The sequence below is a fragment of the Ranitomeya variabilis genome, chromosome 1, assembly GCF_051348905.1.
Source record: "Ranitomeya variabilis isolate aRanVar5 chromosome 1, aRanVar5.hap1, whole genome shotgun sequence".
Taxonomy (NCBI): domain Eukaryota; kingdom Metazoa; phylum Chordata; class Amphibia; order Anura; family Dendrobatidae; genus Ranitomeya; species Ranitomeya variabilis.
Window position 1 is genome coordinate 29,374,780 of NC_135232.1, and position 24,175 is coordinate 29,398,954.

The following is a 24,175-nucleotide window of genomic DNA, read 5'->3' on the forward strand; positions in this document are numbered from 1 at the left end:
AACCACAGAATCCACACCAGGACAGTCAGAAGGCTCAACCTGCCCTGAAGAAAAACGAGGATGAAAACCAAAATTACAAAAGAAGGGTGAAGCAAAGTAGCCGAACTAGCCCGATTATTAAGGGCAAACTCGGCCAAAGGCAAGAAAGCCACCCAATCATCCTGATCAGCAGACACAAAGCATCTCAAATAAGTCTCCAAGGTCTGATTAGTTCGCTCGGTTTGGCCATTTGTCTGAGGATGAAATGCGGAAGAAAAAGACAAATCAATGCCCAGCCTAGCACAAAAGGCCCGCCAAAACCTAGAAACAAACTGGGAACCTCTGTCGGACACAATATTCTCTGGAATACCATGCAGACGAACTACATGCTGAAAAAACAATGGAACCAAATCTGAAGAGGAAGGCAATTTAGGCAAAGGTACCAAATGAACCATCTTAGAGAACCGGTCACAAACCACCCAGATAACCGACATCCTCTGGGAAACCGGAAGATCAGAAATAAAATCCATAGAAATATGCATCCAGGGCCTCTCAGGGACCTGCAATGGCAAAAGCAACCCACTAGCACGGGAACAACAAGGCTTGGCCCGCGCACACGTCCCACAGGACTGCACAAAAGAACGCACATCCCGTGACAAAGAAGGCCACCAAAAAGACCTACCAACCAAATCTCTGGTACCAAAAATACCAGGATGGCCAGCCAACACAGAACAATGAACCTCAGAAATCACTCTACTAGTCCATCTGTCAGGAACAAACAGTTTCCCCACTGGACAGCGGTCAGGTTTGTCAGCCTGAAATTCCTGCAGAACCCGTCGCAAATCAGGGGAGATGGCAGAAAGAACCACCCCTTCTTTCAGAATGCCAACCGGTTCAAGGACCTCAGGAGAATCAGGCAAAAAACTCCTAGAGAGGGCATCAGCCTTAATATTCTTAGAACCCGGAAGATATGAGACCACAAAATCAAAACGGGAAAAAAACAAGGACCATCGAGCCTGTCTAGGATTCAGCCGTCTGGCAGACTCGAGGTAAATCAGATTCTTATGATCGGTCAAGACCACAATATGGTGCTTAGCTCCCTCAAGCCAATGTCGCCACTCCTCAAACGCCCACTTCATAGCCAACAATTCCTGATTGCCGACATCATAATTGCGTCCAGCAGGCGAAAACTTACGGGAAAAGAAGGCACACGGTTTCATTAAGGAACCAACAGGATCCCTCTGGGACAAAACGGCCCCTGCGCCAATCTCAGAAGCGTCAACCTCAACCTGAAACGGAAGAGAAACATCCGGTTGACGCAACACCGGGGCAGAAGTAAATCGGCGTTTAAGCTCCTGAAAGGCAGAGACAGCCGCAGAGGACCAATTCGCCACATCAGCGCCCTTCTTCGTCAAATCGGTCAAGGGTTTAACCACGCTGGAGAAGTTAGCAATGAAACGGCGTTAGCAAAGCCCAAAAATTTCTGAAGGCTCTTCACGGATGTGGGTTGAATCCAATCATGAATGGCCTGAACCTTAACCGGATCCATCTCTATAGATGAAGGAGAAAAAAATGAAGCCCAAAAAAGAAACCTTCTGCACTCCAAAAAGACACTTAGACCCCTTCACAAACAAGGCATTATCACGAAGGATCTGAAATACCATCCTGACCTGCTTCACATGAGACTCCCAAATCATCGGAAAAAATCAAAATGTCATCCAAATATATAATCAAGAATTTATCAAGATAATTCCGGAAGATGTCATGCATGAAGGACTGAAAAACAGATGGAGCATTAGAAAGCCCGAATGGCATCACAAGATATTCAAAATGGCCTCCAGGCGTATTAAACGCAGTTTTCCATTCATCACCCTGTTTAATACGAACAAGATTATATGCCCCCCGAAGGTCAATCTTAGTAAACCAACTAGCACCCTTAATCCTAGCAAACAAATCGGAAAGCAGAGGCAAAGGGTATTGAAACTTGACTGTGATCTTATTCAAGAGTAGTGTTGAGCGATACCGTCCGATACTTGAAAGTATCGGTATCGGAAAGTATCGGCCGATACCGGCAAAGTATCGGATCCAATCCGATACCGATACCCGATACCAATACAAGTCAATGGGACTCAAGTATCGGACGGTATTCCTGATGGTTCCCAGGGTCTGAAGGAGAGGAAACTCTCCTTCAGACCCTGGGATCCATATAAATGTGTAAAATAAAGAATTAAAATAAAAAATATTGCTATACTCACCTGTCCGACGCAGCCTGGACCTCAGCGAGGGAACCGGCAGCGTTGTTTGTTTAAAATTCGCGCTTTTACTTGGTTACGTGAAGTCCCGGCTTGTGATTGGTCAGGGCGGCCATGTTGCCGGGACGCGGACCAATCACAGCAAGCCGTGACGAAATTACGTCACGGCTTGCTGTGATTGGTCCGCGTCCCGGCAACATGGCCGCCATTAACCAATCACAAGCCGGGACGTCACTGGAGGCTGGACACGCGCGCTTTTTAAAATACGCGCATGTCCAGCCTCCCGTGACGTCACGGCTTGTGATTGGTTAATGGCGGCCATGTTGCCGGGACGCGGACCAATCACAGCAAGCCGTGACGTAATTTCGTCACGGCTTGCTGTGATTGGTCCACGTCCCGGCAACATGGCGCCGTGACCAATCATAAGCCGGGACGTCACTGGAGGCTGGACACGCGCGCTTTTTAAAATACGCGCATGTCCAGCCTCCCGTGACGTCACGGCTTGTGATTGGTTAATGGCGGCCATGTTGCCGGGACGCGGACCAATCACAGCAAGCCGTGACGTAATTTCGTCACGGCTTGCTGTGATTGGTCCGCGTCCCGGCAACATGGCGCCGTGACCAATCATAAGCCGGGACGTCACTGGAGGCTGGACACGCGCGCTTTTTAAAATACGCGCATGTCCAGCCTCCCGTGACGTCACGGCTTGTGATTGGTTAATGGCGGCCATGTTGCCGGGACGCGGACCAATCACAGCAAGCCGTGACGTAATTTCGTCACGGCTTGCTGTGATTGGTCTGCGTCCCGGCAACATGGCCGCCCTGACCAATCACAAGCCGGGACTTCACGTAACCAAGTAAAAGCGCGAATTTTAAACAAACAACGCTGCCGGTTCCCTCGCTGAGGTCCAGGCTGCGTCGGAGAGGTGAGTATAGCAATATTTTTTATTTTAATTCTCTCTTTTACACATTATTACATTAATGTTGTTGCGATACCCGATACCCGATACCACAAAAGTATCGGATCTCGGTGTCGGAAATTCCGATACAGCAAATATCGGCCGATACCCGATACTTGCAGTATCGGAATGCTCAACACTATTCAAGAGGCGATAATCAATACAGGGTCTCAAGGAGCCATCCTTCTTAGCAACAAAAAAAAATTCCGCTCCCAACGGTGAAGAAGATGGCCGAATATGCCCCTTCTCCAAAGACTCCTTTACATAGCTCCGCATAGCGGTATGTTCAGGCACAGACAGGTTGAAAAGTCGACCCTTAGGAAACTTACAGCCTGGAATCAAGTCAATAGCACAATCACAGTCCCTGTGCGGTGGAAGGGAACTGGACTTGGGCTCATCGAATACATCCTGAAAATCAGACAAAAACTCTGGAATTTCAGAAGAGGAAGAAGAGGAGATTGACATTAAAGGAACGTCATTATGAACCCCCTGACAACCCCAACTAGTCACAGACATAGACTTCCAATCCAACACAGTATTATGTACCTGCAATCACGGAAAACCCAGCACGATGGCATCATGCAAATTATGCAACTCCAGAAATCGACACTCTTCCTGATGGGCTGGCGCCATGCACATGGTCACCTGTGTCCAAAACTGAGGCTTATTTTTAGCCAAAGGTGTAGCATCAATGCCCCTTAAAGGAATAGGGTTCTGCAAAGACTGCAAGGGAAAACCACAACACCTGGCAAACTCAAAGTCCATTAAGTTCAAGGTGGCGCCTGAATCCACAAACGCCATGACAGAGAATGATAACAATGAGCAAATCAAGGACACAGATAACAGAAATTTAGGTTGTACAGTACTGATGGTAAATTAACTAGCGATCCTCTTTGTACGCTTAGGGCAGACTGAAATGACATGAGAAGCATCGCCACAATAAAAACACAACCTATTCTGACGTCTGAATCCTTGTTGTTTCGTTCTAGACAGAATCCTATCACACTGCATTGGCTCAGGCATCCGCTCTGAGGACAACGCCACAGCGTGCACAGTTCTGCGCTCCCGCAAACGCCGATCAATCTGAATGGCCAGAGACATAGAATCATTCAGACCAAAAGGCGTGGGAAACCCCACATAACATCTTTAACGGATTCAGAAAGACCCTTTCTGAAAATTGCAGCCAAAGCATCATCATTCCATTTAGTCAACACAGACCATTTTCTAAATTTCTGACAATACAATTCTGCCGCTTCTTGACCCTGAGACAGGGCCAACAAGGTCTTCTCCGCTTGATCCACAGAGTTTGGTTCATCATATAATAATCCTAAAGCCTGAAAAAAGGAGTCTACATTAAGCAAGGCCGGATTCCCAGATTCCAGTGAAAATGCCCAATCCTGAGGGTCGCCACGCAGCAGGGAGATGACAATTTTAACCTGCTGAATGGAATCACCAGAGGATCGAGGTTTCAGAGCAAAAAACAGTTTACAGTTGTTTTTAAAACTCAAAAATTTGGACCTGTCACCAAAAAACAAATCAGGAATAGGAATCCTAGGCTCCAAAACCGGAGTCTGGACAATCAATAATATATAATATATAATATAATATTATAAATATATAATCAGAAATATCCTGTACCCTAGCAGCAAGCTGGTCTACACGAGAAGCTAATCCCTGAATATCCATGCTACCACCAGACTCCTCAGCCACCCAGAGAAAAAGAGGGAAGAAAAGACAAAGCAGACTGCAGAAAAAAAAATGGCTCAACACCTTTTTTCCCTTCTTCTGAGATGCATTTAACTCATTGTTGGCCAGTTGTACTGTTATGATCCGGTGACCTTGGAGCCGCATGAGACCTTCTCAGGAGAGGTGGTACCTGTACTGACCGCAAACCCTAAACTGACACCACAACTAGAAGTTGCCGTGCGATGTACCTATCACATCCTAGACACCGCGACACAGCCGGAGGACTAAATACCCCTATAGATGGAAATGAGAAACCTATCTTGCCTCAGAGCAGAACCCCAAAGGATACGCAGCCCCCCACAAATATTGACTGTGAGTATTAGAGGAAAGACACACGCAGGCAGAAAACAAGATTTAGCAAAAGAGGCCACTCTAGCTAAATAGGAAAGGATAGGACAGAATGCTAAGCGGTCAGTATTAAAATCCTGAAAATATCCACAGCAGAAAATACAACAATTCCACCATCTAACTAAAGACATGGAACGTATATCTGCATCTCCTGGGAATCCAACTTGACTGAACAAATCCTAACACAGTCTGAGCTGGACAAGAAAAAACAATGAATAGCACTGATTGTGAAGCACACAGCATGTGTGCTGAAGAAACAAAAAACAGAAACTTATCTTTGGTGATTTGGCAACAAGGCAGGGGGAACCAGACTGAGATCCATAACCTCCAAGAACAATGGACAAATGGCAAGGACTAATGAATCCAGCAACCTTAAATACCCCAGTCAGAACTGCAATCAACAGGGACACCTGCCCAGGATTGCAATCCAGAGACAACTGCATTACCACCAACAACCACCGGAGGGAACCTGTTATGGACTGGTAATTTAGGAGCGACATGAGACTAGCTCTGGGCAGGTGGTAACTATACAGACCGCAGTTCCTGATCTTAACACAACACTAGCAGTAGCCGTGGAATGTTCCTGTGACTCCCTGGACATCTCGTCACAGCCAGAGAACTAGCTACCCCTAAAGGTAGAAACAGGAAAGCTATCTTGCCTCAGAGAAAATCCCCAAAGGACAGGACAGCCCCCCACATATATTGGCTATGAGAGGAGAAGGAAATGACATACGTAGTATGAAACAAGATTTTAGCAAAGGAGGCCAATTCTAGCTAGATAGACAGTAAGGAAAGAAACACTGTGCGGTCAGTAATAAAAACTAGAAAAAGTCCCCCGCAGAGATATGCAAAAATCTCCACACCTGACTAAAGGTGTGGAGGGCAAAATCTGCAGCCCAGAGCTTCCAGCTTAGCTAAATAGATCCATACTGATAAGCTGGACAAATGAACAAAACATAAATGTGCTGAACAATAAGTCCACAACAAGTGGACTGCAAAAGGACAAGCAAGGACTTATCTTTGCTGAACGGGTCAGAGTGTCAGGGAAATCCAAGAGCCATGCCTCCAGGCAGGAACAATTGACAACTGCCATTGATTGAGGGATAAAGGAGACTAAAATAGCCGAGCAGAAAGAAGATCAGTGGAAGCAGCTGCTAATGCTAAATCCAAGAAGCAGCAATACCACTCAAAACCACAGGCGGGAGCCCAAGAGCAGAATTCACAAAAGTGCTACTTACAACCACCGGAGGGAGCCCAAGAGCGGAATTCACAACAGGAACCCAAGAGCAGAATTCACAACACAGCAGCTCTTCTTGTAGAGAACCTGAGACATCACCTCACTTCCAATAGTAGTGAAACAAAGACCCATCCTTACTTCCTGTAGAGAGAAAAACTCTTCCCATTTCCTGTAGAGAGTCAAAAACCTGTCCACAATTCTTGTGGAGAGACAAAGACCCACACCCACAGCTTTTAGACCGACTAAGACATTCCTTCAAAGACAAAGACTCATGCCTGATTCCTGTAGAGAAACAAAACCCACCCCTCTTCTTGTAGAGAAACCGAGACATCCACTCACATCCTATTGAAGGACAAACTTACCACTTCCCCACTTACAGTAGAGAAACAAAAACCAACCCCTACTTCCTGTGTGAGAGACAAAGACCCCCACTTCCTGTAGAGACAATTGTCTGCCCCCTTTTTTTTAGAGAGACAAAGACCTGTCCCCACTTCTTGCAGTGAGGCAAAGACCCACCTCTCCTTTCTTTAAAGAAGCAAAGATCCATCGCCACTTATTGTAGAGAGACAAAGACCCACCCCCACTTATTGTAGACAAAGACTCACCCCCACTTTTTGCAGATATAAAGACCCACTGCTACTTCCTGTAGAGAAAGAAATACCTACCTCTTCTTGTAGAGAGGCTAAGACATGACCCCACTGCTTATAGAAAGTGAAAGGTCCTCCCCAACTACTGTAGAGAAACAAATAACTACCCTTACTTCCTATGGAGAGACAAAGACCCACCCCCACTTGTGTAATGACTAAGACACACCCTCACTTCCTTTAGAAAGACAAAGACACCCTCCACTTCCTGTAGAGAGACAAAGACACCCCCCACTTCCTGTAGAAAGACAAATACACCCTCCACTTCCTGTAGAGAGACAAAGACACCCCCCACTTCCTGTAGAGAGACAAAGACACTCCCCACTTCCTGTAGAGAGACAAAGACACCCCCACTTCCTGTAGAGAGACAAAGACACCCTCCACTTCCTGTAGAGAGACAAAGACACTCCCCACTTCCTGTAGAGAGACAAAGACACCCTCCACTTCCTGTAGAGAGACAAAGACACCCCCCACTTCCTGTAGAAAGACAAAGACACCCTCCACTTCCTGTAGAGAGACAAAGACACCCCCCACTTCCTGTAGAGAGACAAAGACACTCCCCACTTCCTGTAGAGAGACAAAGACACCCCCACTTCCTGTAGAGAGACAAAGACACCCTCCACTTCCTGTAGAGAGACAAAGACACTCCCCACTTCCTGTAGAGAGACAAAGACACCCTCCACTTCCTGTAGAGAGACAAAGACACTCCCCACTTCCTGTAGAGAGACAAAGACACCCCCCACTTCCGCTTTTAGAAAGAATGAGATAAAACATTTTGAAATTAAAGTACAGGGATCATTTAAGTGAAACATATACCTAGTGTGATAACTTTTGTTGTGCAATCTTTAATTACTCCTGTATTATAGTCCCGAGGTGCAGTTACAGTTCTTCTGATTGATACTGGAATCTGTCAACACTGCGCGGACAAACACACCCAGAAGAGTTTAGCTGAGCACAGTGGAGCCCAATCTGCAGTCATTTGCATACATTTTTTGCTTTTGTTTTGTTTTTTTCCTCTCACCTTTCAAAACCCATGATTTTCTGATTTTCCTGTCGACATACTGGTATTAGGTCTTTTTTTTTGCAGGACAAGTTGCAGTTTTGAATGACACCATTATTGTTTTTACCATTCACTTTACCACATAATGTACTGAAAATGGGGAAAAAAAAAGTGATTTTTTTGTGGGGGGTTTTATTTTTACAACGTTCACTTTGTAGTTTAAGCGAACTAGTAAATTTGTTCAATGGGTCAGAATGGTTATGATGGTATCAAATTTATGTATATACCCTATATATTTTTTGATTAACTAATTAAATAATTTTTTTCTGAGAGCCATAATATTTTTGGGGGCCATAAAACTTTCTGATCTATGTTTATTCCATTTATTTTGGGGCAGGCAAAGTGACAAAATACAAGTGATTCTGGCATTTCAGTTGTTTTGGTTTCGGCTTTCACCTTATGGGAGAAATATTTTGATATTATTACTATGCTATTTTTTATATTTAGCATTTATGTATTGGGATAAGGGTCTGATTTTACATTTATATATAGCATAATAAATAAATAGATGTGTTCAGCTCACAGAGCATGGTCTTCTCCCCTGAGAGCAGGACTAGCTATGTACAGGGTTACTGTCTTTGAATTAAAAGAAAAGTATCGCTGACCGCAAACACACATTGAAAATAGAAAAGAATAAAATCAAAAAGTCTGTGAGAAAGTCGTAAAACTTTTCATTTAGTCACTGATTAAAATAAACCATCCCTCGATTGTAGACTGTTACTTATGTATTTTCCAGCCGCCGATGTCAAATGCGAGGAAGGATATTATCATGCAGGCATTTCGCAAGCTGGATAAAACTGGGGACGGGATCGTTACCATCGAGGATTTACGGGGCGTCTATAATGCAAAATACCATCCGAAGTATCAGAACGGGGAGTGGACAGAAGACCAAGTTTTTAGGACTTTTTTAGACAACTTTGACTCTCCGTATGAAAAAGATGGTCAGGTAAGTGGCGGCATGATCGGATGTTTTGCCTTTACAGAGTTTAAAGGATTTAAAAAAAACAAAAAACCTTAGAATTATAAAAAAGCATCCAAAACGGGGTAGTATGTTAGTTATAATTATCATACAGTACAGTTCCTCTAGGGAGGGGGGTCCTGTACAGACTCTTACCGGGGTCCTTTACAGACTCTTACCACCGAGACCTCCCAGAGCTTGGCTGGGTCGCTTCTCTCCAGCTTTATATGCATCTCCCGTCAGTCATCTTTACAGTACCCCATTAGACAACCCCCCATATCTCAGCTTCTAATACCCCCCTGTGAATTGGAGGAAATTGGAGTCATATGTGAGTTTGAGTTTTCAGGTTATAAATGTGTAACACCCCACTGTTACAGTGGCATTGCTTTCCTTTCGGAGAGAGTGATGTCACGCTTGGAAGCGAGGAAGGATCTCTATTATCAGGTAATTACAAACATGCAACATGTTCATACTCCAGGCCAGAAAGAGGAGCTCTGATCCAGCTTGTGGGTGGCTCCCCTATATATATTCTGGTCTGAAGGGAAAGTCAGTCAGTAAGAATGAGTGCCAGACAGCAGGCTGGAGCAGTCTGAGGCAGAGAGTCTGAGAGAGGGGCCGTGCAGCCATGAGGGTGCTGCAGCCCCAGGTAAGAGATAGAAAGGAAAGCAGAACAAGCTGTAGAGAGCGTGAAGGGGAAGTGAAGCGCAGGAGAGTGAAGAGCTAGGGGGATAGCTGCGACTGAGCTACCTCCCTACTGAACGCAGATACCAGTAGCCGGAAGACCGGGGTTGTGAAGTACTCTAGGAGGCAGCAGAAACCGGCAGGACAGCTGTATTACAAGTCACCTGTCCGCTATTGAAACCTGAGGACACAGTAGCGCATGGAGCCTAGGTCATATTGGAGACCCTGTAAAAAAGTCTCGAGCTACCTGTCGTACGGGTAGTGTCCTTCCTGCAATTAGGACAGAGAGAACACGTGAGGACTTTGTGTGAGGCCTAAGGCAGCAAGGAACTACACCATAGCGTTAGTAGGAAGGCTTCTAACCCCACCTGGTAAGGGAGAATTCCAACTCGCTTCCAAGCCGGCACGACCTCACCTGCATCCGTGATCTGGTGCCCTGGACTGTGGCTGCCTGAATTCATCAGTAAAACAGGTAAAGAGGCTGTAAACCTGTGTACTCCATTTCTTGCTACCCCATCCTTGTCCACCACACCGGGAGCCCTGGGGACCCAGCTTCACCTGTGGGGAGTTATACCATCTTAGCTGCCATAACATCACCCCAGCGGAACCATTTAAGCAGCATCGGTCACCCTGACCGAATACCACAGGTGGCGTCACGAACAACCTTTAAAGACCGTCCCTTTAACATGGGCGCCCAGGGCCACAGACCGGGTCGCCGCCGCTGTGACACATCCCTTTAAGTACGGACCCGGTACCGAGTACCCCACGGCCCTGGCGGGCGTTCCAAATGTAACATCCTTATAAGCTCTTTCTTACTTCATCCATGTCCGGAGTAGGATTTAAAGAGTAACAAAAATTTATTTGTTTTAATTATTGATCATCTTTTTGTAAAATTATGAATCTTTATAATATACTCCTTCACTTTATTTTTTTCTTAAATCTTAACACCATGCTGAAAGTTCTGACTTATCTGCCTAGTTCATGGTGTCTTAGTATTTAAAATAGGAAAACAAAAATTAACATTATGAATCGTTTAAGAGTAAGTAGTAAACTCTTTTTTTTATTATTATTGAATTATTTATCAGCCTTTGTAAAGCTTATGATTATTTGTAAAATACTCTGTCAAGGGAACCGCCAGGGGATCACACAGATATCCCACCGCTGTCACCAGTTGTCATTAAAACAACTGGGGGGATCATGCAGATGTCCCTCCACAGTTATCAAGTCACGACCAGCACTTGGCCTCCTTCAATCGTCAGGACAATTACACAATTGAGTGACGAGTGATGGACGAGGCAGCAGCTGGTTCCACTACTAGGCCGGTTATTGGAGAACTCACAGTGAGTGTATGGTATATACACCTCCGATTCCAGTGCATGGAATATATATACCATATATACTCGAGTATAAGCCGGCCCCCCTAATTTTGCCACAAAAAACTGGGAAAACTTAATGACTCAAGTATAAGCCTAGGGTGGGAAATGCAGCAGCTACCGGTAAATGTCAAAAATAAAAATAGATACCAATAAAAGTAAAATTAATTGAGACGTCAGTAGGTTAAGAGTTTTTGAATCATATTGAATCAGGAGCCCCATATAATGCTCCATAAAGTTTATGATGGCCCCATAAGATGCTCCATATTAAAATATGCCCCATATAATCCTGCATAAAGGTTAATAATGGCCCCATAAGATGCTCCATAGACACATTTTCCCCATATAATGCTGCACAAACGTTAATTATGGCCCCATAAGATGCTTCATACAGATATTTGCCCCATATAATGCTGCACAAACGTTAATTATGGCCCCATAAGATGCTCCATAAAGATATTTGCCCCATATAGTGCTGCACAAACGTTAATTATGGCCCCATAAGATGCTCCATAAAGATATTTGCCCCATATAGTGCTGCACAAATGTTAATTATGGCCCCATACAGACACTTGCCCCATATAGTGCTGCAGGAACGTTGATTATGGCCCCATACAGACACTTGCGCCATATAGTGCTGCACAAACATTATGGTCCCATAAGATGCTCCATACAGACACTTGCCACATTTGCTGTTGCTGAGATAAAAAGAAAAAAATCACATACTCACTTCTCCGTCGCTCAGGCCCCCGGCACTTTCAATATTCACCTGACTTCGTTCCGGCCCCACTCCATCTTTAGCATCTTCTGCACTGACATTCAGGCAGAGGGCACGCACTAACCACGCCCTCTGAACTGAGCGTCACTGCAGAAGACGCTGAAGACGGAGCGGCGCCGGAATGAGGAAAGGTGAATATCGCGCAGCACTCCCCTCCACGTTATACTCACCTGCTCCTGGCACGGTCCCTGCAGGTCCCTGCTTCCCTGGCACCAGCAGCTTCTTCCTGTATTGAGCGGTCACCGTTACCGCTCATTACAGTAATGAATATGCGGCTCCACCCCTATGGGAGGTGGTGCCGCATATTCATTATTGTAATGAGCGGTACCATGTGACCGCTCAGTACAGGAAGAAGCTGGGGCACCGGGGAGCCAGGGACGTGCAGGGACCGCGCCAGGAGCAGGTGAGTATAATTAGACATCCCCCTCTCCCCCTCCCCTGCCGACCCCTGGGTATGACTCGAGTATAAGCCGAGAGGTGGACTTTCAGCCCAAAAAATGGGCTGAAAATCTCAGCTCATACTCGAGTATATACAGTATACTGTAAATATATGTACCCCGGTATGGTTACTGCCAACTCCACAATAACAAAATTAACTACTAGCTGCCACTACCAATCATTTATACAGACCGAATGACCACCATTTACAGGTAGCCTATGGCTTCAGAGGTGCGGTTTACAGAACAAGAGGAACAGAGCTATTAAATTTTATATATTCAATCCATAAAGATAGTCAGTGTTTATAAAAAATATACAAAGATGATACAAAATGGGGACAACATAATACAATATATACAGTTGCATAAAATAAAAAGTAATAACGAAAGAGAATTACTAAACCCAATGTGGCAGGAGTGGCTCTTATCTTTATGGAGATAAGCACTCTGCTTAGGATAATGAAAGAACACTCTCACAGTAAACTATGTCTTCTAGAAATTAACAATGATATACACCCAAAATTCCAATTTCTATTAGCTCAAGGTTACTCCCACATACCTCCCCTTGGTGAGCTCATGTGGGGGCTGTTTGTGGGATGTGCTAGGTCTGGTAGAATTTTTTTGAGATCCCTAACTTTTAGGATATCTTTGCCCCTTTTGGTCCCAGGTGGTAGATATTGTCGCCATGTTTCCTATCAGGATTTTACCTTTCTCTAGAGATGAAACATGGCATGGATAGCATCATCCATCGAATGCGTTATGTTCAGCCTTTTGTTACAACGGCAAAAATATTTCTCCCATAAATATCGAATCAATGCAAACCCCAATATTCATCACTGACCACTGACTCCAAAAGGTCTGTGATGAGTGCTTTGAATAGAGGAAGCTCTTGCCTTGGAAGTGTACTTCTCCGCCCCTGAATAAACAAATCCTTGTTTTAGTGACTGGTTCTCAGAGCAGATATACGCTGTAATTAACTGGTCACTACAGGAGGCCTCTACTTCAACAGAGGTTGAAGTGTCGGCTCTCTTATCTCTCTAGTTAAAATGAATGCCATATGTTCAATGTGATAGTGATATGTCCCCTCTCTGGAGATGTCTTTATGGATTTTTAATTTTTCTCTATCAGATTTTTCTGAATAACCATATAACCTGTCTTATCATAGAATGTCACACACCCTTTGTTCCTTTTTCTCCAGGTTTCCGGTTCCTGAGAATCTACAGAGAAATAAAAAAATTGTATAATTATTATTTTCTACCTGTAACAGGTGACCCCGGAGGAATTCACAAACTACTACTCTGGTGTCAGTGCTTCGATCGATACGGACGTTTACTTCATCACCATGATGAAGAACGCCTGGAAGCTATAAGTGTACGGGGTGACACGACACAAGCTTTATCACTAACCTATGACACTGCTTGCCGCGCTCTGGTTGTGGCGTTTTCACCTGCACGCTTGTGTGACAAACACTCGTAAATTTGACTAACCTTCAGCAAATCATTGCATTAATTTATTGCATTTGGCAAGTTTTAATTTTTTTAATGCTTTTTTATGATTATTTGGCTTTTTCATGATTTTTTTGCCTATTTCATAGCGGATACAGCAAGTGACAAATGGAGATGATGGGGAGGATTCCTCTCTGTACACTGATCTGGGTTGGGACCTTATGCTATTACTATCATAGGGTCAAATTGTATCATTAAATAATTCTATAGATTTACATCTGGCATCCAATAATTCAAAATTACCTTTAGAAAGGAATAGTATCGACATTTACAATCAGAAGTATTCACCCTCCCCCATTGCAGATTCGATTGGTTAGCAAATTGTACAAACTTTCTGCTGTTTGCAATAAACCAATGAGACAAGAACATTGTAAAAAGCTGAACACTGTGGCCTCCGGTGTGCGCGCCGATAAGGTGCCCTCCCCAATTATTCCCTGCATAGTCATCGCTAGGAATAATATATACATAGCGATCACTATGCAGCGAGGAAGTGGGGAGAGCACCTTATCAGCGTGCACACCGGAGGTCACTGGTTGTGAAATGTGAAACATACAGATAGGACTAGTAAATCATTTTTGTTACCATATTAATAGGTCATATATGTCCCGGGGGGTGACAGATTCGCTTTAAAGGCCTGCAGCGAGAATTGGTGGCAGCAGACATTGAGGTTTCAACTTCCTCATTAAGGAGATCTTCAGCTAATGTGGATCAGCAATATCTGAAGGAGGAAGAGTTAAGTATATGCTGAAAAGAACACACTGCCTACAATGAAGCACAGTGGCGGTTAAGTGATGTCTAAAGTGAAGCACAGCAGTGGCTTGGTGATGTCTGCAGTAAAGCATGGTGGTGGCTCAGTAATGCCCATAGTGAAGCAGGACGGTGGTTCAATGATGCTTACAGTGAAGAGTGGCAACAGCTCAGAGATAACAAAAGTGGAGCATAGCTGTGGCTTGATGATGTGCACAGTGAAGTATGGTGGCGGCACAGTTATGTCTACAGTGAAGTATGGCGGCCTAGTGATACCTACAGTGAAGCATGGTGCAGGTTTGGTGATGCCTACAGTGAAAAATGGAAGTGGCCTGGTGATACCTACAGTGTAGCATGGTGGGGGGATCAGTTATGCCTACAGTAAAGCATGGCAGCAGCTCTGTGATGCTTACAGTAAAGCATGGCAAGGCCTTGGTTATGTCTGCAGTGAAGAATGTCAGGGGCTCAGTGATGCCTACAGTGATTCATGGTGCTGAATAGGTTATGCCTACAGTGAGGCAGACTGATGGCTCAGTGATGTCTACAGTGAAGCGTGGAAGTCGCTTGACGATTCCTACAGTGAAACAGTGCAGAATGTTGGAAGCTTGATTATGCCTCAAGTATAGCATCACACTGAATAGGTTATGCCTACCTTGAAGCATGGTGGGCTTGGTGATGCCTACTGTGAAGCATGGTGGGGGCTCAGTGATGCTCTTGACACTTTTCTGACACTGGAATCCTGCAGCGTGTGAAGAACAAAATGAATCAAGTATAAGGAAATACTAGGAGAAATCATCATGTATTCTAAGGAAACTGAAGCTTGGATGTCATTGGATCTTCCAACAAGACCATCACAAACATACCTGAGAGTCCACCAAGTCTTGGATTCAGAACAAGTCCTAAAAGATTATTGAGTGGCCAGCACAGTCACATGAACCCATAGAAAATCTTTGAAGGGATGTGAAGAAGGCCGTTGCAGCAGGAATCCCAGTAATATTAATGACCTGGAGGCCATTGTCTATGAACTCTCGGCTAAGACTCCTCAGGAATTATGCTAGAGCTGTTGTCTGGCTATACATAACGCTTGCATCTGGTCATTACAGCCAGTGGGGCGGCAGGTCATAACAGCCAGAGGTGCAGCAGGTCATAACTACCAGAGGGGCAGCAAGTCATAACAGCCAGAGGGCAAGCAAGTCATAACAGCCAGAGGGGCTGCAAGTCATAACAGCCAGAGGGGCAGCAAGTCATAACAGCCAGAGGGGCACCAGGTCATAACAGCAGGAGGAGGAGCAAGTCATAACAGCCAGAGGGGCACCAGGTCATAACAGCAGGAGGGGGAGCAGGTCATAACAGCAGGAGGGGGAGCAAGTCATATCAGCCAGAGGGGCACCAGGTCATAACAGCAGGAGGAGGAGCAAGTCATAACAGCCAGAGGGGCACCAGGTCATAACAGCAGGAGGGGGAGCAGGTCATAACAGCAGGAGGGGCAGCAAGTCATAACAGCCAGAGGGGCAGCAAGTCATAACAGCCAGAGAGGCTCTATTAAGTAGTAAAGACACTTGTCATGAAGGGCTGAATAATCCTGTGACTGCAGTAGTAACTGAATTGGGAGAAACCTCTTGTTTTATTAGATGGGCTCAGCTATTTACATCGTTCTTGTTTTATTGGTTTATTAAAAACAGCAAAAAGTTTGTAAACGTTATTCATTAACTTTGCATTGTGTGGGGGTGAATAATTTTGATTGAATGATTGACATTGGATATTCAACAGTTTCTTACTACTCCAAATAAAAATGAATATAAAAAATATCCTTCATTAGCATATGCCTCTGTTTCCTGTGCACAGCTCCTGTGCAGACCTTTCGACACCTAAACGTATAATGGGGCTATTATAATCAATTTATACAAGCCATAATTTTTTATACGTCCCTTGTGAATCCACCATAAAAAACCACTAGCATTTTATCACAAAGGATAACGGCGTCCATAAACCCGCCAATGTAATCAGTGTTCTAATTATTTCCTGTTGCTTGTATATCGCCAACATATTCCGCAACGCGGTCAGTATTCACGTCAGTCCCTGTTCACAAAATCTCTATCCTAGCCATTGATTTCGATTATTATTTATACTCCATATAATGGATTACCATTAACCCTTTATTTCTGATTAACAGGTTTTCTGGTCTGATCTGATTAATACTCTTTCATTCTCTTTAGTTGGTGCTGGGTCTTATAGAATTATTTTTATTTTTTTATTTATATTGTGGATCACTTCCAGCATGTCTGAAGAACTATCTGCATATATCTAATAGACTGTATGTAATGTATGTAATGGTACAATCTGGACTGCCAGACACAGTGTCTAGGTATATATGTACCATTGGTGGAATTTTGGCATTTTCTACCCCAAAGATTGGTCACGTAATATGCTTTGATTTGGTTAACCCCTTCACGTTCTTTTTTTTTGTTTATTGTGCTTTCGTTTTCTCCTCCTTTTTTTTTTTCCAAAATCCATCATTTTGAATTTTTCCATCTATCGGCTCTTTTTTTGTGGGACGATTTGTAGTTTTGAGTGACACCATTAACATTCAGAAAAAAATGGGACAAAAAATAAGTTGAAAAAAAAAAAAATTAAAATAAAATATATAAAAATAAATAAATAAACTATTTCTGCCATTGTTTTGTTGTTTTTGTTTTTCACGATGTTCATTGTGCGGTAAAAATAACCTGGTAATGTGATATATTTACGTCATTACCAAACTTATTATGTTATTTTTTATTATAATGCTAAAAAAATCAGTCTTTTTCATGTCTCCATTTTCTGACATCCGACCTTTTTTGTTTTTTTTTAATTCCTCTGTGTGAGGACTGTTTAGATCTGACTTTTTTCAGACAAGACGATACCATTGTATTTATTTTTTTATTCTCTCATTTTTTAATTGAGAAAAGGGGGAATTCAACCCATATATATATATATATATAATTTTTTATTAATAAAAAAATAATAATTTTATATTTTTGTGTTAGGGAAAAATTTCTTCCTTCTGGGCGCTGTTTTTCATGAATTGCAGAGATGTACAGTGCCCACAAGTAGTATTCAACCCCCTGCAGATTTAGCAGATTTGCACATTTGGAATTAACTTGGCATTGTGACATTTGGACTGTAGATCAGCCTGGAAGTGTGAAATGCACTGCAGCAAAAAAGAATGTTATTTCTTTGTTTATTTATTTTTTTTTAAATTGGGAAAGTCTTTTCAGAGGGTCATTTATTATTCAACCCCTCAACCCACCAGAATTCTGTTTGGTTCCCCTAAAGTATTAAGAAGTAGTTCAGGCACAAAGAACAATGAGCTTCACATGTTTGGATTAATTATCTCTTTTTCCAGCCTTTTCTGACTATTTAAGACCCTCCCCAAACTTGTGAACAGCACTCAAACATGGTCAACATGGGAAAGACAAAGGAGCATTCCAAGGCCATCAGAGACAAGATCGTGGAGGGTCACAAGGCTGGCAAGGGGTACAAAACCCTTTCCAAGGAGTTGGGCCTACCTGTCTCCACTGTTGGGAGCATCATCCGTAAGTGGAAGGCTTATGGAACTACTGTTAGCCTTCCACGGCCTGGACAGCCTTTGAAAGTTTCCTCCCGTGCCGAGGCCAGGCTTGTCCAAAGAGTCAAGGCTAACCCAAGGACAACAAGGAAGGAGCTCTGGGAAGATCTCATGGCAGTGGGGACATTGGTTTCAGTCAATACCATAAGTAACGTACTCCACCGCAATGGTCTCCGTTCCAGACGTAGCCCGTAAGGTACCTTTACTTTCAAAGCATCATGTCAAGGCTCGTCTACAGTTTGCTCATGATCACTTGGAGGACTCTGAGACTGACTGGTTCAAGGTTCTCTGGTCTGATGAGACCAAGATCGAGATCTTTGGTGCCAACCACACACGTGACGTTTGGAGACTGGATGGCACTGCATACGACCCCAAGAATACCATCCCTACAGTCAAGCATAGTGGTGGCAGCATCATGCTGTGGGGCTGTTTCTCAGCCAAGGGGCCTGGCCATCTGGTCCGCATCCATGGGAAGATGGATAGCACGGCCTACCTGGAGATTTTGGCCAAGAACCTCTGCTCCTCCATCAAGGATCTTAAGATGGGTCGTCATTTCATCTTCCAACAAGACAACGACCCAAAGCACACAGCCAAGAAAACCAAGGCCTGGTTCAAGAGGCAAAAAATCAAGGTGTTGCAGTGGCCTAGTCAGTCTCCTGACCTTAACCCAATTGAAAACTTGTGGAAGAAGCTCAAGATTAAAGTCCACATGAGACACCCAAAGAACCTAGATAACTTGGAGAAGATCTGCATGGAGGAGTGGGCCAAGATAACTCCAGAGACCTGTGCCGGCCTGATCAGGTCTTATAAAAGACGATTATTAGCTGTAATTGCAAACAAAGGTTATTCCACAAAATATTAAACCTAGGGGTTGAATAATAATTGACCCACACTTTTATGTTTAAAATTTATAAAAATTTAACTGAGCAACAAAACTTTTTGGTTTGTAAGATTTATGCATCTGTTAATAAATCCTGCTCTTGTTTGAAGTTTGAAGGCTCTAACTTATTTGCATCTTATTAAACCTGCTAAATCTGCAGGGGGTTGAATACTACTTGTAGGCATTGTAAATATCCCTTCAATTTCAAAAAATAATCGCTTTTATCTCTAAAACCTTAATCAAAACTGGTGTAAAGTGAAAGAGCAACAGTTGCCCTTTGCAACCAATCAGATCTCTTCTTTCATTCTCAAAATGGCTTCTGAAAAATGAAAGCTGCAATCTGATTGGTTGCTATGGGCAACATCTGCTTTATTTTTCTTTTGCACCAGTTTTAATGATTTTAACTCTAATTTTCTTTTTTCTTTTTTTAGGTGACTAAAGAAGAATTCCTAAACTATTACTCGGGGGTGAGCGCGTCCATCGACAGCGATGTTTACTTTGTACTAATGATGAAGAACGCCTGGAAGTTGTGATAGACAGAAATATAGATATATTTTTTTTTACTGTTGTGTTTTTCAGTGTTGTCAGGTTGTCAGAGACATTATTTACATTTTTTGGTTAGCGCCTTATACTGTTCCTTTAAACATTTGGAGCTATAAACTGTAATGACGTTATGTCTGGTCTCTGGGTACATAATTGGACATGGACTTTGCATGTGAAATTTTCAGTTAAAGTGATTGAATTTGCACATATATTTGGCCTTTTAGTGCATTTTATGGTGTTGATTTCGAAAAACATGGCTGCCTTCTTCCAATAATAGCGCCACCCCTGTCCTTAGGTAGTGCCTGGTATTGCAGCTCAACACTATTCACTTCAGTGCAACTGCAATTCCACGGACAACCTGTAGATTTGTATTCACTATTATCCCAAAAAAATATTTTTGATATTACAAGGATAGTTTAGTGTAATTGGACAAGGACCAATAGTAAAGCAAAATGTCTCCATGAGTCCCAATACACAAGTTCTATCTTTGTTGTATATCCGGCAGTCATTATAGACCTGGAACTTGGGTCTAAGGGGTAACGTTTCTCCTTGTGGAGAGTGACATGTCAAGCCTGGCATGTCAGAGTGAGGAGACTTAGGGTATGTGCCCACGATCAGTTAATGCTGCGTACTTGTGCAGCGTCCATCTGTTACAGCATAGTGGATAGGATTTCAAGAAACACCACCGGAGACGGACATGCGGCGCGTCTCACCAGACCGCGGCATGTCAGATGCTTGAACTCTAGTGTCACCTATTGGTAGCAGCGATCTTAAAAGTGAATCTCAACCCTAGGATAAAAGCCAAACCATAATCTTAATTTGCAGACACGGTGTTTCAGGATATTGCTCCTCATCAGTGCAAAGTATGAGATCTGATTTGTCAAGGTGAGAGGCTCTGGACTGGGGTCTAAGGGGTAACGTTTAACATTTCTCCTTGTGGAGAGTGACATGTCAAGCCCGGCATGTCAGAGTGAGGAGACTTAAAATCTATGCATGTGCCTCTGGGAGATTAAATATGCAAATTGTCTTTTCGGGGAGGAAGAGAACTAGAACTCTAGCCCCACCTTTTGGAACCAGCAATCCTAAAAATCAATATCGAGCCTTACAATATGACTTACGATAAAAGTCAAACCAGAATCTCAATTTGCAGACACGATATTTCAGGTTGTTACCCCCCTCATCTGTGCAAAGTATGAGCTCTGATTTGGCTATTTGATAGGCTCTGGATTGGGGTAACGTTTCTCCTTATGGAGAGTAACATGCAAGAGTGAGGAGACTTAAAAGCCATTCATGCTCTTCTGGGAAATTAAATATGCAAATAGTCTCTTCAGAGACAAGAGAAGAGGACTTGAACTCTAGTGACACCTATTGGAAGCAACAATCCTGAAATTCGACTGCCCAATCACTCAGGAAGTAAATGCAATGCAGGGGGTGTCCAGGATTAGACAAATATGGCTACCTACTTCCAAAAAAGTGCCACCGCTGACCACAGATATAATCTGATACTACCTGTAGATTTTTATTTATATCGAAAATATGTACTGGTAACATCTGGTATTGCAGTTTAGTTGTATTGAAATGAATGGGACAAACCTGCAATACCACATTCAGCCTGTTGATAAGCGGGTGCTGTTATTTTTCGGAAGGCAGCCATGTTTTTCTAGTCCCTTGCTACCCTCGTAAATGTCTACAGTGGCCTTTAAAAGTTTGGGCGCCCATGGTTATTGTGAACAGCTAAGCAAGTTGAAGATGAAATGATCTATAAAAGGGCTAAAGTTAAAGATGACACAGTTACTGTGTATTTTAGGCAAAAAAAATTGTCCTTTTATATAATTTAAACATTGCAAAAAAAAAATGGGCCAATGCAAAAGATTTGTGTGCTCAGATAACTTTGACCAAGGCCTCAGACCTTAATTAGCCTGTTAGGCATACCTCCCAACCGTCCCGGATCCTGCGGGACTGTCCTGATTTTGACAGTCAGCCCCGGGATCCCGGGCGGGACACTAATGTCCCGCACTACGTGCCTAGGGCAGGGACAATGCAGGGGGCGGCACCTGAGTAGCTTAGGTTTGTGGCTGTTTTTTTTTTCTTATACATGCTGGGTCTCCTCCCGACCGATCCCGCCCCCCCCCCCGCCCCCTGTGTGTGCGGCGCTGCGCTGCCACGCTGAGGCAGAGAGCCAGCAGCGATCAAGATGAGAGGTCAGCGACTCACTTCCTCCTGTGTGTGCACAGAGCTCCGGCTTCTCCTGCACTTATCTGGTATCCCGGCAGAGAAGGAGAGACGGGGGAGGTGCCGGGACAGTGCAGAGCTGTGAGCAGCCGGAGAAACTGAAGAGCTGCAGTGCACATGGACAGATCAGCCGCCCCTGCACCACAGAGGACAGTGTGTGTGTGTGTGTGTGTGTGTGATGTGTGTGTGTGTGTGTGTGTGAGATGTGTGTGTGTGTCTGATGCTGCATGTGTGTGTCATTGTGTGTGTGTGATGCTGCATTTGTGTGTGTCATGTGTGTATGAGGTATCTGGTGTGTGTGATGGCTGGGTGTGTGTGTGATGGCTGGGTGTGTGTGATGGCTGGGTGTGTGTGTGTGTGTGTGATGGCTGTGTGTGTGTGTGATGGCTGGGTGTGTGTGTGATGGCTGGGTGTGTGTGTGTGTGATGGCTGTGTGTGTGTGTGTGATGGCTGGGTGTGTGTGTGTGCTGGCTGCGTGTGTGTGTGATGGCTGGGTGTGTGTGTGTGTGTGATGGCTGCGTGTGTGTGTGATGGCTGCGTGTGTGTGTGTGTGATGGCTGCGTGTGTGTGTGTGATGGCTGCGTGTGTGTGTGTGATGGCTGCGTGTGTGTGTGTGATGACTGCGTGTGTGTGTGTGTGTGATGACTGCGTGTGTGTGTGATGGCTGTGTGTGTGTGTGTGATGGCTGCGTATGTGATGCATTTGTGTCAAAGCTGCATGTGTTTGTGAGCTGCGTTTGTGATGCTGCGTGTGTATGTGTGATACTGTGTGTGTGATGCTGCATGTGTGTGAGCTGCGTGCGTGTGTGAGCTGTGTGTGAGCTGCGTGCGTGTGTGAGCTGTGTGTGTGCTGCGTGTGTGAGCCGTGTGTGTGAGCTGTGTGCGTGTGCATGTGTGTGAGCGTGTGTGTGAGCTGCGTGCCTGTATGTCATTATACAGTATGGAGAACTGTGGCCATTATACAGTATGGAGCATCATGTGCGGTCATTATACAGTATGCAGCATCATGTGCGGTCATTATACAGTATGAAGCATCATGTGCAGCCAGCATACAGTATGGAGCATCATGTGTGGTCATCATACAGTATGGAGCATCATGTGCGGTCATTATACAGTATGGAGCATCATGTGCAGTCATTATACAGTATGGAGCGTCATGTGCGGCCATTATACGGTATGGAGCATCATGTGCAGTCATTATACAGTATGGAGCATCATGTGGGCCAATATACGGTATGCATGCCGTCATTATACAGTATGGAGCGTCATGTGTGTTCATTATACAGTATGGAGCATCATGTGTGGCCATTATACAGTATGGGGCATCATGTGCGGTCATTATACAGTATGGAGCATCATGTGCGGTCATTATACAGTATGGAGCATCATGTGCGGCCATTATACAGTATGGAGCATCATGTGCAGTCATTATACAATATGGAGCATCATGTGCAGCCAGTATACAGTATGCAGCATCATGTGCGGTCATTATACAATACGGAGCATCATGTGCGGTCATTATACAGTATGGAGCATCATGTGCGGCCATTATACAGTATGGAGCATCATGTGTGGCCATTATACAGTATGGAGCGTCATGTGTGGCCATTATACAGTATGGGGCATCATGTGTGGTCATTATACGGTATGGAGCATCATGTGCAGTCATTATACAGTATGGAGCATCATGTGCAACCATTATACGGTATGCATGCTGTCATTATACAGTATGGAGCATCATGTGCGGCCATTATACAGTATGGAGCATCATGTGCAGTCATTATACAGTATGGAGCATCATGTGCGGCCATTATACGGTATGCATGCCGTCATTATACAGTATGGAGCGTCATGTGTGTTCATTATACAGTATGGAGCATCATGTGTGGCCATTATACAGTATGGGGCATCATGTGCGGTCATTATACAGTATGGAGCATCATGTGCGGTCATTATACAGTATGGAGCATCATGTGCGGCCATTATACAGTATGGAGCATCATGTGCAGTCATTATACAATATGGAGCATCATGTGCAGCCAGTATACAGTATGGAGCATCATGTGCGGTCATTATACAATATGGAGCATCATGTGCGGTCATTATACAGTATGGAGCATCATGTGTGGCCATTATACAGTATGGAGCATCATGTGTGGCCATTATACAGTATGGAGCATCATGTGTGGCCATTATACAGTATGGAGCATC

At 44.1% G+C, this 24,175-nt stretch overlaps 1 protein-coding gene across 3 annotated transcripts in view; it reads left to right on the forward strand.

The window, feature by feature from the left end:
* The window catches only part of CAPSL (calcyphosine like), a 42,089-nt gene extending 22,147 nt beyond the window's left edge, over nt 1–19,942 (forward strand). Inside the window, exons 4-6 of one of the 3 annotated variants that reach the window (XM_077281670.1) lie at nt 8,961–9,170; nt 13,719–13,822; nt 19,622–19,942. In XM_077281670.1, coding sequence (XP_077137785.1) covers nt 8,961–9,170; nt 13,719–13,820 — 312 coding nt within the window. In that variant the 3' untranslated portion in view covers nt 13,821–13,822; nt 19,622–19,942. The remainder of the gene's footprint in view (nt 1–8,960; nt 9,171–13,718; nt 13,823–19,621) is intronic. The other 2 variants (XM_077281674.1, XM_077281677.1) reach the window with 2 other exon arrangements.
* The last annotated feature ends 4,233 nt before the right edge of the window (nt 19,943–24,175 follow it).